Source organism: Colossoma macropomum, unplaced genomic scaffold (genome assembly GCF_904425465.1).
Source record: "Colossoma macropomum unplaced genomic scaffold, Colossoma_macropomum, whole genome shotgun sequence".
NCBI lineage: Eukaryota > Metazoa > Chordata > Actinopteri > Characiformes > Serrasalmidae > Colossoma > Colossoma macropomum.
This window is the reverse complement of record NW_023494793.1, coordinates 15,599,529-15,615,242: the sequence shown is the minus strand read 5'-3', so window position 1 is coordinate 15,615,242 and position 15,714 is coordinate 15,599,529. Positions and strand designations below refer to the sequence as shown.

General features: G+C 40.1%; 1 protein-coding gene across 3 annotated transcripts in view; it reads right to left on the bottom strand.

The window, feature by feature from the left end:
* The window catches only part of mvb12bb (multivesicular body subunit 12Bb), a 43,545-nt gene that overhangs the window by 10,155 nt on the left and 17,676 nt on the right, over window positions 1-15,714 (bottom strand). Inside the window, exons 7-9 of one of the 3 annotated variants that reach the window (XR_005007630.1) lie at window positions 10,833-10,915; window positions 9,784-10,729; window positions 8,168-9,628 (exon numbers count right to left, since the gene is read on the bottom strand). Coding sequence is in view for 2 of the 3 variants with exons in the window: in XM_036578629.1 (XP_036434522.1) it covers window positions 10,713-10,729; window positions 10,833-10,915 (100 nt within the window). In the remaining variant the exon portion in view is untranslated. Of the gene's footprint in view, window positions 1-8,167; window positions 10,730-10,832; window positions 10,916-15,714 lie in introns of those variants that run through there. The other 2 variants (XM_036578629.1, XM_036578628.1) reach the window with 2 other exon arrangements.

Sequence of the window (15,714 nt, the reverse complement as noted above, 5' to 3'; positions counted from 1 at the left end):
AGGGCTGGGAAACAAGCGTGCAATTGCATTATTTTGTGTACTTAATTGCGATTAATCACATTTAACTTGTCTGCTCAAGTTTGACCCTTAAGAAAGATGTTTTTTTTGTTACAGCTATATGAGTGGACAAAGTAAGCTTCACCTGAATGCATTTATTACTTTCAATTATTCAGTCACATTATTTTCATTGTGTTCAAATGAACCTGAACATGTGATTTGCAAAGGGCAAACACGATTTCCAATTTACACCACTGGCATCATGTTCCAACCAATGATCATATCATATCATATCATATCATGATTCTGCAATCCTAGCCCCCTATTCACTCTCACTCTCGTTCACACAGCTTGTGGAATGTTGGGGTAAAAAAGTCTTCAAGGAAAGGGGCCACTCAGGCCACAGGCAATACATTTTAGGGGCCAAAATATGAAAAGTAAAACTGGGCAATATGCTTTAAAAAAATTTGAGTTTGAAGATAAATCTCGACTCGCCAAGTTCAACTAGCTATTTTTTCGTTTATTCAACTTCTGTTAATAATAAGTTCTGCTGACTGACATTCTGTTGTCAGCACTAAAAGAAATATTTAGTTGACAAAAAAATGTTTGTTATGCTAAAAAGTACTAGTCAAAATGGGACTAAAACAAAGTAGTCAAAACTCATTCTCATGGAGTCATACCAACTTTTCTCCTTTCACGTCTATATTATATTTACAGCATTTGGCAGATGCTTTTATCCAGAGTAATGTAAGGTTTTAATCATGTCACAGAAGGAGGTGAATGTGGAGCTAGGCATCTTGCTCAAGGACTCTTTTTGATGTTGCATGTTGTTCTTGCCGTATGATTGGGGCAGCAGTGTTAACCACTACATTACTCCAACCCTTCATAATAGAGTATGGCATTTTTAAGGATTTTTGCCTAATCAACTTTATTAAACATTTTAAACATTTTAAGTTAGATTTTTTTACAGTCCATCATGGAAAATTTAAAACTCCATAATGTACAAATATCAAAAGTCACATGGCCTGTCTTAAGCATGTCAATATCTGTACTTAGCGCACAGAGTGTGATTGGTGTAGTACAGTGGGTAACACTGCTGCAGACTGCATGACAGATTATGTTTCGATTCTCTGCTCACTTAAAAGAGTCCTTTAGTATAATTAACATAGTTAACACAATTAAACACGTATGCCGTTCTGGATAAAAGCATTTGCCAAAATGTAATGTCGATATGAAAGGAGAAAAGTTGGTATGACTCAATAAGTTCTTACTAGTTATACTATTTGTAACAAATATTCTTATGTTAGCTCATCTATATATTTCTTTTAGTGCTGACAACAGAATGTCCGTCAGTGTTACCAATTATTTACAGAAGTTGAGTAAATGAGAAAATTTGTGGAAATTGATTTATTTTGTTGTGTAAACTTGTAGATAGTGTCAACCTTTGTAGTTAGTTACATTTAATTTACATTCTGTATGAAGAGATTCAAACCTTTTTTTTTTTCTACAGAATAAGACTGTATTCACAACTTTAAATTCAAATCAACAAAAATGTGCCATTGATTGAAAGCTTACAATCTGTCCTCTGACACAATTGTTTTGATGAGCTATGAGTGAAATAATTAAAATTAAATTACACCATGTTGTTGTCATAACGACAATAACAACAGCTTCTAAGGATAAGGCAGCATGTGCAACAGGAATAAACAAACGTCCAGCAATTTTTGACATATGATCCATGCTCTGTATTTGATAATGGTACAGGAGTACTATGTCAGTGCTAAGCAGTGTTTCTAATTGCTGATTAGTGCAGTGGACTGAGAGCAGGGATTGGTTAGTGGGTGAGTGATGGAGATGTCTAGTGCAGAGTGTGTGCGTGGGCTGTGTGGATCATGCCCTTATTAATGGCAGTGTCAGGTGTGATGAGAAATGCAGGCATTGTCATGCCCAGAGCCCACGGCTGCAGACGAATAGCTGCTTCAGGTTGGGAAGAGTTCCCCTACACACTGCTGCGAGCTCCAATCCCTCACACTTCTATTGCCAGATGCACTGTCACCCAGAAGTTCTGCCAGCCGCAGTCGGCGCACACATATCCACTGAACTCTAAAGGCCCTGTTGCACGCAGGCGTGCTGTTTCATCCACTCACACACAAACACACACATTCTCACAGATTTATATGCAGGCTAATGCTAAGAGACTAACGGATGGAGGGCTCAGCCAGGCAGTGCAGCACACTTCATGAAAGGAAAAACCACAAGACTCCAGAAAGGAAAAAATGCAGCACTAGAGTAAAGAAGCAAAATGTGAGACATTCAGTGAACATTAAATCAATGTAACTCTGTAAGCTGCTCCAATATCCAAAACATAAAAACAACCATTTGATTTATACCTTATAATGGGAATTTGAATCATATGGGAGTGCGCAGAGTCAGTGGGAATACTCGAACCAAAAAAAACCTAGTCTAATTCACAGCATTCAGTCTGGTTATGTAAATAGGAAGACCAAAAAGGAAAGAGAGCACACAGGAAAGAAAGGCTAAATGTGATTAAAAGTTTCTTATGTGCTTACATCCATCGTGACTGAGTTTCAGGAAAATGCTAAGCCTGTAAAAGTGATTGCTTGCACTTTGCTGAGCATTCAGGGCCTTCCCTCGTGCTCACCTCTGTACCTTAGCCCACACAATTAAATCTCCTCTCACCCACTGCTTTCCACTACCAACACACAGCCAAAACACTGGAGTGAAACAGAAGACTTGTTTGACTTATTATAGCAGCAGGTCATGCATAAAGGACAATGGTGCAAGTGGATGTGAAATCTGGAGAAGCTAGTCGGGGGGAGGCCCAGTGGGGATGCCCAGAAGATGAGGCTCCTTCTTGAGGGTTTTGCAAAAGAAAAGGTAGCAAAGAGAACCTCCTTTATGATCCCCACCAAAAAAAAATGTTCTGGCCTTTTTCTCGTCCTTCACCTGCAGTCATGTATGCTGCCTGAAGACATCTCAGAGACATATTGTCGTTTATTTTGTCGCCTGGGCCTGCCATCTGTGCCATTCCGATAGAGGCGGCTCTGGTGGTGCCTGAGCATGGGGGTCTGCCCATGCCCCCCCAAGCCCCCCACACCCCAAAAGCTCAGCCTGGTCATTAGTCAAATTGCCTAATGAGAGAGAATACAAATGGCCCCCTGCCCTGACAGGAGGAGTTTTGGAGGTGTCAGCGCTCCTGACCCGTGCTATGAGAACAGATGATGGCTCGCTGCTATTTTTGGCTCTCTTTTAATGACTCTGCTGCTGTCCTCACCACTCTTCATATCTCTCCTTTTTTCATGCTTCATTCTTCAACCAATGGAAATTCATCAGACTGTTTTCAGAATTTCTCTGAAGCACTTGCATTTTTTTTGGACAAAAAAAACACTATTACTTCTTGTGTAACAATACACAACACATCCTCCATGATGGATATTATACACTAGTACTACTACTAATATTATTACTACTACTAATAATAATAATAATGATTAGAGATGGCATATTGGAATTGAGGGATATGAGCCAATATCTGCAAAAAATGCTGGATCAGATTTGAGAGAGAAAAACACAAAGAATCTGATTTAATCCCCAAACAAATCTATCCTGAAATACCACACACTCACATTGTGTGATGTTGTTAGCTGTATATTCCTTCCTGAGGAAAAGTAGAGGGTTTGTGTAGTTTGAGAATGATAGCCTACTTTTATACTTTCATCTTAAGTGGAATGCTTTAATTTAGAATAACTAATTTAAAACTTAAAGCTAAGTTTTTAAAGACGAAATATTGGACTGTATTGGTATCAGAGATTATCATGTCATCTCTAATAATAAAAAAAGTGATAAAGAATTCTATAAAAACTAACAGTCATCAGTGGTAGGCAATTGCAGCATACTTAAAAACACAGAAAAGAATAATTTTCTGAACTGTACAGGGCATTTTGCCTCTATTGAAGAACCCCTATACAACCCCCTTTTTATTTTTTATTTGAGGGTTCGTAATCAACACTGAGCAGTTAAGACTGCATTCATACTCTAAAACTCTTGGATCACATGGACAGCTTCGTGTAGAGAACATGAATATATAAAGTATCAGTCTACCGTTTGAGCATTACAACACATGCATTAACCATAAATGAACATAGAAATGATTGAAGTTAAAGACAAAAATGAACAAACTCCCAAGCAAGAAAGCAAGAGAGAGGGAGAGAGGGAGAAAGAGAGAGAGGAGAGAGAAGAGGAGGAAAATGAGAGAATATTTAGTGAGAGAAGAGGTGTTATTTTTCCATCTGGGTGACAAGCGGCCCTTGAAATCTGGTAGTGGGTTGGGCGCCAGCACGTAGTACCCACTGGGCCCCGCTTCATCAGTCTTCCAGAGAGAGGGAAGAGCCAACAGCACCTACTGCGCTCTGGCAAGCAGCGCACAAGCACAGAGTAGAGAGAGAATGCTCAAGAGCTCTGTGATCCCCATCTCCCATAACCTGTCCCCATGCGAGGGGCCAGGACACAACAGTGATAAATAAACCAATACCAGATGAGAAGGTATGATGAAGTGCTCTTTAGGAAACTCCAAAGGAAATCAAGAAGAAAAATAATCAAGTTAAAAAAGGAATTCGGACACTAGAGTGATATTGTGATATAAATTAATAAAGTTCATTAATTTGTGCTTCTTGAATCTAGTATTCTATGCTAAATGTCTTACAAACCTGACATGGCTTGTTTTAACTGGACTGTTTTGTTCTATTTTATAAAGCACTGAGTATTGTAAATGTTCATGTTAACGCCAAAGAAATTTGCTAGTAGTTAACTGTCACATGTAAAAAGGTACAGACATACTGTTGACCTCATCAGCTGATGGATACTGAATTTGAAATAAATCAGTAGAGCATTTAAAGTTTGAAGGAAGACGAGCATATAACTAATAATTTTTAGTTTTTTCCAGAGTCATTAAAGTAATCAGTACCAGCTAGGATACATGCGGAAAGTGATAGCAGTGAAATGCTGGCCAACTGGGCTACAGCTGTGTGTGTTGCTGCTGTGCTGAGGCCTGAGTTTCTCTGAATAAATGGGCTAGGCCTCGGCGGAGCGTGCGTGAGCTGCAGAGCTGGCAGCCGAGCCACTGCTAAATTGCGTGTGCCGGATGGGCTGCAGCAGAAGGCACAATTACACCAAATCCCCTCTTAATTAGCGGTTCTGTGGGCATGCTAACTCGCCACGATGGGGCCGAGAGAGGAGGGTGGAACGTGCAAACAAACACACACAGCAGACAGAGTGGCAACTGGAAGTGAGAAAGTGGCGGCAGGGTCACATGATTAGGGTCACGTTTTGAACTATGACCTATATATCCTCAGAATTGTTCTTTCGCTAACATGGCACGGCTAAACCTGAACTATGACTTACGGCCACCTGCCACGCTGCACACTAAGCATGACAGGCCCTCACTGGACCTGCTCAGTGGCTGTAGAGTGTTATTAAGTTTTCGATGTCGGGTGTAACACACCGATGCAAAGCGACACTTCGGCCTGGTGAGTAATGACGCATGCCAGGACCGAGGCAGGAGGGATGACAGCCAAAGATGCCTCGTTGGCAGCCTCCAGCCCAGCCATCGGTCCATTCATCATCCCCTAAAACCAATCCACCAATGCCTCGCTGCCATTCCTCATTAATTATGCTAATCAGTGCGGCATTGCGCTCATCCTGACACCAGACTCAATAGACGTGCAGTTCAGATGTGCCACTCATTGCTAAATCTGGCCACTCTGCCTGTGACAGGGGGCAGTGAGGACCCCCACAACTAAGGTTTTATCAACTAGACATAGCAATTTAAATACAGACATGGGCGAGTTGCAACTTAGATTAGGCAACTGCACAGAGTTAGTCTCAAATTGCTATACTTCCAATAAGCTTTAAAAGTTAGCCCACTTTGCATGATATCCCTAGAGAACCTCTTTAAATAACCACTGCTTGTTTGTGCTTAGCTTCAGCAATTTATTTAAAATTACTTCCATTGCTACTGTGTGTGTTCTATGTGTTTCTATCTATTCACACTTGATTAATATTTAAATATACAGATTTACATGCTACCTTAAGTGGGACCAAAGCATCAGGGATGTTCATGAATTATGGCATACGACGAATACATTGCACAATGTTGTTGTAAGAGAAGAACCTTTTTCACAGTTCCATGGGCTTTAGGAACCTGGCTATCGTTTCAAAAAGTAAAGTGCTGATACAGTTACAACAGTGAGAGCCCATACTTTGGAAAAGAAAAGCAGGCACTCTTTAGAAACAGCCTTCGGGAAGCTCACTTGCCCCTCATCTGAAATGGCTCCATTTCCCAGAATCTCATTGTGAGGTTAAATCACACTATATATTAGGAGCTCATTAATTACCAACTTAACGAGTCAGCGGACCCATTAAAAGATCTTTAAGGGCATATTTGATCATAAATCTCCTTAAACTATATTTAATGGCTGGATTTCAGGGAAATATTTTTATCAAGTTCTAATTAGATGTGTGATAACAAAGGCCGCTGAACATGAGGGCAATGGGAAGGCTGAGACAGGCCCATCCATTGAGGGCGGCCATGTTTGATAGGCTGGAGACTAATGGGGGAACAGATCTTTTTCTGGGCCGGGAGATGGACGGGTGAGGAATGATGCTCCAGACTGCGATTAGGCCCATAGGCACAAGGCTCTCATTAGTCTTAGGCTCCAGTTTATTAGCCTCCTCGAAAGTCAGGCACAGATTTACTAAGACCATTAGTACATTTCTGAAGTCTTGGCATGGGCAAAAGCAAATGTCAACGAAGGCGTCAGATATCATGACAACTCACTTGATGTGGTGTTTATTTTCCAACATGGTGTTAGAATAAAATCGGGCCTTAGGCCATAATATATAGACACACAAAACGTACTGAAGAGGAATTAAGGAGTGAAAAAAAAATCATTCTCTGTCAACAAACATTTATATGGAAGAGAGGAGGTAAAGAGGAGGTCTTTAAAATAAGAATTTTTAGTGAAAATACACTGTTACCTAATGACACAGGTTCATGAGTATTTGCTAATGTGGAAATTCACGTAACCCAAAGCAACTTTTCAACCCCTTCTATATTCTGTCCTGGCTCCCTCTACGCTGGCCATGAGAATAAATCATTAATAGCTGGAAAAGAAGCTGTATGCAGTCTTTCATGCCCTGTCGCCAGCCTGAAGTCCTTGGCTCCCTTTCAGACGTTCAGAGTAGTTTTATTGCCCCGAAATTGCATGGCTTAAATCGTGTACCCATCGAAAGTAAAACACAGCTGTAAATTTGCTCTCCACATCTTCCCCCCACCTATCAAATATCCATACACAATTCATTTAGGGCAATTTAGCTGATGCTAAACAGAATCAAGGTGAACTTTCAATGGGCGTTCAGCAAAGTAGAGGGGGTGTGAGAAAAATGAAGGCTGGCTGCAGGGTTTTTTAATCAAGCTGCTGTTCAAGGCTAGCCAGCGAGCCATGGAGCACCCATACTTAGTGGATGAGTTTTTGTGCCGCTAGCTTGAGCGTGTGTGTTCTCTAATCCTTCAGCCTAAAATGTTTTGGTATTGTAAAATATGGCCACACCATTGGAGAAAAGCTGCTGGGCTACAAGGCACTGGAAGATTAGAGTCACGATTAAGAGCCTATGGGATCCTCCTCGACTGCCAAGGAGGCCTGCCAGAGCCGGTAATGGCACACTCTGCACCAAGAGATAAGATGGAACTTTTGTTTGAAACCTGATGAGAGGCTTCCTAATGAAAGTGCTGGCCCAAAAATAATCTTTTTTCTCTGTGTTAGTCAATCAAAAAATGGTGTGGTTGGGGATAGGAGGGGGGAAAAAAAGGAGGGAGAAAGAGAAGTCATTTTGCATAATCAGTGAGCGCCATCTGGAACAATTAACGGAATTCCACAGAACTCTGAGGATCAGTCATATTGGCTTATTAAAGATCCCGAATTATATGAGCAATAAATCCGGGGAAAAATGAAGCATACCCCAGCCTGTCATCACTATTTTAACTTCAAACACGCAGGAATGTTCGATAAGGCTGAAAAGAAGAGATTAATATATGCAAATTGTGTCGAGCATTTTAAAAGCCACCCCACCCCCCCACCCAACAACTGTCTCCGTTCCCTTTTTTTCTGTCTCTTATTATGAGCCTTTATGTTTTATTCATACACCAGCTCACCTGTCATTTCATAAGCTCTAATATTATGGGGGTATTATTAAAGCACGTAAAGTGGCGCCTTAATTGGAAAGCTCCGTTGCATTTTCCAATTATTTAGAGCAAATTAAAAGCAGATGCACATACTTTAATAAGGAGTCTAATATCGGTTCCGGGAAATCAAAAATCATTGTCACCCATTCTAGCGTGATATTTTGCAAACCCAAGTTAATTTTGGATCATCTCCTAGCATCTCTCTCTCTTCCCCTCTTTTGCTCTCTCTCTCTCTCCCTCTAAGAATGAACTGTCTTCCCGTCTCATAATTGAACTTCTTTTAATGGATTGGGAAATAATTGCGCTCCATATTAGGTTAGATCAGAGGCGATGTCAAGGTTTTTTTTTCCTTTTTTTCTTTTTTGATTAATGCGATAGATATGTGAATGTCTTCTGTATTAGGTTTATCATTATATTACTGTAATGCACACCGAACTGACTGTGTCATTCCACAGAGATGAAAAATTTGAATGGCAAGTATGATAAAAGTACGCAAACACACTGCTATCTGCTATGCTATAAATGCTGTGTATATTTAATAACAGGGCATACTCCTGAAGATTTGATACTTCAAAATGTATTTTATGAGGCCATCAGATGATAAATTTTTACAGGACAGCAAAGTCTGGGGTGGGGAAGTGGGAAAAAAGTCCATCATAAAACATTTATTGAAATATATCACTTCACAGATGTTGAAAATGGAACATTTTCATATTGATTCTTTTACTAATTAGGAGACATATCCTTCACTATTCCTATATATAATACGTTGAAGTTCTATCACAATAATCTACCCAGTTCTAAAGATATTGCAAACAAAGTCAAACAAAGCAGTGACTGTTGTTAGCGTAAAAGCCCTTGCACTGCAATGAGACTGTCATGTCAGTGAAGGTTGCAAAAATCAATGTGAATTAGTTTTTAATATTCTTGTAATAAATGTCAAGCAGTGGCACCTCACATCCACACATAATACGGCTGACGATGATAGACTCTCAGACGTGTTGACTCTCTTCCTCTAGGCTGGGCTTTTTTGTGCTTTATTTATTTATCTATTTATTTATTTATTTATTTTTTTTGCTTTTATCAAGAAGTGACGGAAGGTTTAATCGGGAAAGCAGGCAATTCATCAATCCTAAAGGAGCTAGCGCTGCTAGCCTGACAGGGCACACATGGTTTTAGACCAGCCTGAACCTGGCCAGCTGTCACACACACACATACACACACACACACACACACACACACACACACAGTCCCTCACAATTAAGGCAAATCCAGGTGTCTGCTCCAAACCTTGGTCTTGGTCTTCAGGTCGTCACCCAGTTAATGAAGAGACATAAATAAGCCACTCTAGAGACAGGGGGAGACTCTCCTCTGAAAATTTGAACACGAATCATTAAGAGTTTCCTTCAAAGAAAAGAAAATTTCTCTTAGTAGACTCTATTCATACATCAGCTCAGTGGAGATAGTACTAAAACATTTGTGACACATTAAAGAAGCACTGTTAAAGGTTGATCAATAGCACGCACTTTTTGATAGAGAGATGATTGGTGGCAGGGCATGTGTCCGCCTGTCAATCAACTGCCACTGCCACAGAGACGGAATTGCAGGAATGTTATCAGCCATTCTGCTTGCAGAAAGACCAAGAACAACTAAGTATAATACATTTTTTGCAACATTTGCAAAAACAGTAAAAATAAAATATGATAATGGCAGAATCTGCTGACATCCATTCAGCTATTTGTTACTATTTTATGCAGTTACAATACAGTGGTACAGTGGATGTTGCTTACAGGCTATAACTTTCTTTTTTTTTCAATGCATCCAGTAGTTCATTGTTCTTAGAAGAACTAATGATACCTGTGACACTCAAAAAAGCATTATGTTACAAAACCGTCTTACTTAATAACATATTGTTATATTGCCCACCCTAACGTGAAAATACCAAAAAATATAGGCAATGTGAAGATGTAGGATGCATACAATATATCAAAACATTTCCAAAAGGCATTTGTAACAAATGTAACAGATAATGTTTATATATGTGAGAAATCAAGTTGTGAATTAACACAGCTTTCATGTTGCTAATTCTAGGAATAAGGCAGCGTCTGTCAGTACTGTTAGGCTCTTGGCTCACCGGAGCAAACTAGATCATCTTCACCACATGGTGTCTCTCTCCAGCCAGAGAAGACACAAACCTGCCTCGTCTGCATGTGCTCAAAAGATCCTTACTCAATGCAGCAGAACACCGAAAACACCTATGCCAAACAGCCAGCGGTCAGCAGGATCTTCATGTGCATCTCTCTTACCTTGTGTGTCAGTGTTGAATATTTCATCATATGAATGCATAAAAGACGTGTGATGAGTAATTACACACAGCTGGTAAATGCTCTCAGGTGGGTATTTAGAGCTTTCTGTGGGGAGTCTGCTCTCTCTTTCAAGTGATCATGCCATTTGCTCATTCTTGTGCATTCTCTACATAAGTAGAAACGCTGTATGTCAGATTGTTATGCACCCATTACAGCAGAAGTCTGATTGTAGTACTTTCATGCTTCACCGTATAAATGGACAAACTCACCTGACGTGCTGCAGGAGTTCTGGTGCTCAACGTCAGGCCTGACCGTGCTCCTCTTTGGGAAGCTGGACGACACTGGTATGTGACTGGAGGACAAAGAGAGAGAGACAGACAAAAGATGTACAGTGATGAGGACAGAGGTGATGGGTTTAGGCATGCACTGAAAATTGCATTAGTTCACATTGTAGTCAACTTTTCGAAATTCAGACAAAATCCATGAGTGAGTATTGCTGTTACTTTTCTACCATTTGTTCTGATGAAAAATTAAATAATCAAAGTTTTTTTTTTTTAAAAAAAGGACAAACAATAAGAATAGACTGAAGAATAACAAACCATGCATAGCCTTTCAAAGACACCTTACCTGAAGGCTACCTACATATGAACTTCATGGCACATGTATAAGCATTACATAACTTATTAAAAAAGCAATGATAAGTATTTATGAACAGCTTATGCTGGTATTTGCAAGATGACATCCAATGTTTTTTATGAGTAAATGACACTGTGTCGACACACATGAGCATTTAAACTATAGTAATAGACTGTTATTCCATTAAAAACTGTTATAAGAAATGCAACTTACAAAGCAAAGGCCTAACTAAAAACACCAAATGAAAGAACTTAGATGCCCTCAAAGTAAAGTCATAATTTTCATAAATATTTTTCATTCATCATTTCAGTTTGAGGGCATGTTTGCAGAAATGGTATATGGCGGTATACGGCCTTAATGTCATGTTGCAAATACTGACAAAAGCTGCTGATAAAATTTTGCTTTTTACAATACAGTACTCAATGCTTATGTATGTTTTATGAAGTCCCTTCATATAAAGTGTTACCAAGATTTAAAAATACTTAATTGCTAGAAGAATGTGGCCTGTCACAGTAGTCATCAATCTACTAATTATTTTGAAAGTTTAAAAAAGTTTTAAAAAAGAAGAACAACAAACCAGGTTTGCAGTTTTTCAAAAAATCTAAAATACTAGGATAAACCTTATTAAAATATATATAAAAAATTATGTATCAAAAAAATGCATGTAAATGGATGTGCGCATCAGGCTCTTATAAGAGAATTATAAATGCATCATCATCGTACCAAATGATCACTGCTGATTCATTGAAAAGGTCCATTTTAATCAACAAATAAACAGCATTAAACAAAATAAAGACTAGAGAACAGGCCAGCCTTGAGTACCAAATGGGATGAAGAAAACACAACAGTGGCTTTGCGTTTTGGTAATATTGAGTCTCCATCCGGATGCATGCCAAGGACTTCATCTGATCATTAACCCCCTCTCCCTCCCACGGGCTGCTCCCAAGTGCCTGGGAGAGGTTGTCATGGAGTCGATGATAATAAGAGCAGTTTCTGAGCCCAGCATGGTGCCACACATTCACACTTACTTCTCCAGCAGCAGGCCAGAAAAAGCCTCAAACCTCCTTCACTCTCCACACACACACACACACACACACACACACACACACTCACACACACACATTACCACCTCATCAACCTTGAGAAGTTGGCTGTAGCCAGACTGATGTCACACTGCATGGACAGATCATCTGGTCGTCTCGGCTTGCCCTGTCTCACTGGAGCATCATCAAGTAGCCTTGTGAAAGGGGACACTATAACAATGCATGGGATATTCCAAGCTACATTTCCAAGGCATAATTTCCTGTGACCTGAGTTGAGATAATGCACTGCATTTCAAAATATGCTTCAGTTTACTTCATTTACAAATAAAGCAAATATCACAACACAAAAAGTGTTGTTATATTTTAAAAGTAATGTATAAAATAAATAAAAGCTCCCATCTTGGCCATAATGTGAAGTCTTTTTACCTTATTAAACTTTTGCTGTAACATAAAAATAGCCTGTGATGCACTTCCAGGGCAGTCTGAGCGTGCTACACTCTCCTCATCAATCAAGCACCAGTGAATTACACTCTCTGACTCACTCACAGGGATCAATAAATCCACCGGTGCGCTGCTGAACCTTCCAGCATCAGGAGAGCTGCATAATTCCACTTTAAGCATGCTTTGAAGACCAAACGAGCATCTCCAACAGGTCACACAACACATCGGATGCACTGAAGTCAAGTCGAGTCATATTTAGGGAGAGATTAAAAGCAAAGTGACACCATGAAAGAGAGTAAGACATTGTTTAGGTGATGGGAAAATCCAAAGTATGTTACGAAGAAAGTGATGAAGTGTAGACTGAGAGAGGACCAGATTTAGGAAATTCAAGAAAGAATTGTGAATACCCTAAAAACAAACAGATTCTAGAAAGGTTGAATCCCAACCGTATAAGTCTGAAAGTAAGAAACACAGCCAGCCCCCAAGGGATCCTTCAGGGACTTTGGACCAACTGTGGAGTTCAATTCTAATCTTTCTGAAAACATTCAATAGTCCATTGTGGCTACTCTGCATTTCTATCACTTGTGATGAGATAAATAAATGCAGTAATTTCTATCAGGGGCAATAAAACATGCTCCTTGACAGGTTGTGGTATTTATGAACTGAAGCCTGCAACTCAGATTTATTTCCCTCGATGGGGCTGACTTTCCCCCTGTTCATCTGCATCAGCATTTGCCCGTGTTCAATCCGGCCCAATGGTGAATTTTTAAAAGGTTGACATCAATCTTGTGGAACCGATTGCCACATTTAATGAAGACTTCCCTTCATTTGCAAAGGTTGACTCGGATGCAGAGGGGAAAAAAGCAAGGGGACATGACTCTTCTTGCGTCGAGACATTTCACAAACAGCGATAAACTGAAAGTAGATGGTTTTTCACTCACTGTGAAACGGGCCTCGACCACCACGGCCAGTGAAGCAGCAAGAAACAATGGAGAATGATCCAGAGTGATCCACAAAATGGAAATGAGCTATATTCGGTGAAAGGCCTCTATAAGACGTTAAAATTTGATAAGGTCAAAATGGAGATACGGAGATGTGGTCTTTAGAGAACTTACCATCAGAGAATAAATGAATACGGTTCCTCTGAAGGAGTTCTGAACGACTCCTTTTTAACAAAAACTCCTAGCGGTCTCTTGGCACAAGGTATAGCTGAAGTGGGGCATCTTCGAACTTGTCAAAGAATGCAAACCCACTGAATGCAAATTCTACCAGTTTTCAGACTACACTGGCTTGGGTAGCATATGGCAAATCAATTACGTGTCTAATTTGTAAAACAAAAAACATGGCAAGTGTATTGCCACTTAATCACCAACAGCCCTTATCCTCAGATTATGTTGGCCACTGGAGTTTTGTATACAATTAATCATCATTCAAGCCAGAAAAAGCCATATTGACACATATCCCTAATTTGAATATCTAATTATGCTGTTGTTTTGCATAGGATCATTGCAAAACCTAGGGCATCGCCTGATTGATTAAAACAATGCACCATTTAACTTGAGCACATTGAACATAAGTAAACAATCGGAAAAGTCATACTTACAATGTGTTTGTGGGGAGATTTAACTCACTTAACTCCAAGCAACTATGGATGGTTCCAGGCTTCTATTCTTAATTTTCATATCTACTTAGCTTTTATATTATTTCAGTTTCATAATAGATAAACAGCAGAATAACAAGCCTGAAGAGCAAGGGGTTCAAGTGAAGGCTATATAGTACATACTCAGTTTGTTTTCTGTTTGAGTTCCTTTAAATAATCAGGCACGTTGAAGATGAGCTAGTTAAAGGTAAATAATCAGTGCAAAAGAGATACCTCATCACAGACCTGGAAAAGTAAGTATGAGGTCAAGTCAGGGTTAACCACAGCCCAAGATAAAACCTTGGAAAAGCAGTACAAGAGCTTAGAAAAAGGGGAATCGTAGTAACAGTATGAAGGTCTCAAGGTGTGAGCTTAAAGTACGGTGATGGCTGACTGGAGGAAAAGAGGAGATTAGCTGGGAGGTATGAAGCTAAAGGGCAGCCAGAGAAGTTCAGGATGTGAGGCAAGAAGACAAATTAGGAGCAAGTCTTCAGACGAACAGACAGTTACATCAGACCTAGCACAGGTAGTCTCAAATGATGTGCAGAAAGAACAATCCACTGACTGGAGAGAGTCTTCAGCTGGACTGCAGTCAAGTTTTCTACAATTATGGTTCTGCGTGTAATGTATAGTACATGGTAAACTGCTTAAACAACTATAATCTATGGTAAAAATCTAATGGGGACCACAACTTTTTTTTACATTTAACACGCCTGCCCAGTATGTCTTTTAAAATGGAAACCAAATAATTCTAGCCTCCCCCACATAATTCACTGTACATTTTTCTAAAATATCCACAAACACCAGGTAAATTAAGTTCAATTAATTGTCTAAATCACAATATCCAAGGCACCCTCCTACATGCTCATCACACCATGGGTGGCTGATGAGCAACTGAAACAGGCAACAGCGGAGAGGCAGGAGTATGGGTCCGTGTAGAACATCTGTCATGGCTTGGACAGATAGGCGGAAGCCTTTGGAGAAGCAAGACAAGGATAAAAATAATATCGCCAGAGAAGCGCATGGACTGAGATGGAGGAATGTGGAGGCTGGTGTTTTGACACTCATCCGAGCTCCTCCATGACAACACCTCAACGCTCGGCTCGGCGCTGGCGGCCCTCCCAGCCCACAGTGTGTAGACAGCTCCTTTCAGCAGTGGCACCTTCCACACTTGTCATTATGCTCCTTTAAGTTGCGTGTCAGGTACGGAAAGAGTGGAATCACGGTGAGTGCGGCTGGAGGAGCTGGGAGAGTGGAAGCCCTAAACAACAACAGATCTTTCCTGATAATTCTATCATAGGTGGCACCGCTCAGTTTGCATTTGCTTGATGCAGATGGAAAATTTGCAACTTTTTATGTTTTTCCAGAATAAAAAGCATCAGAAATAAAAAG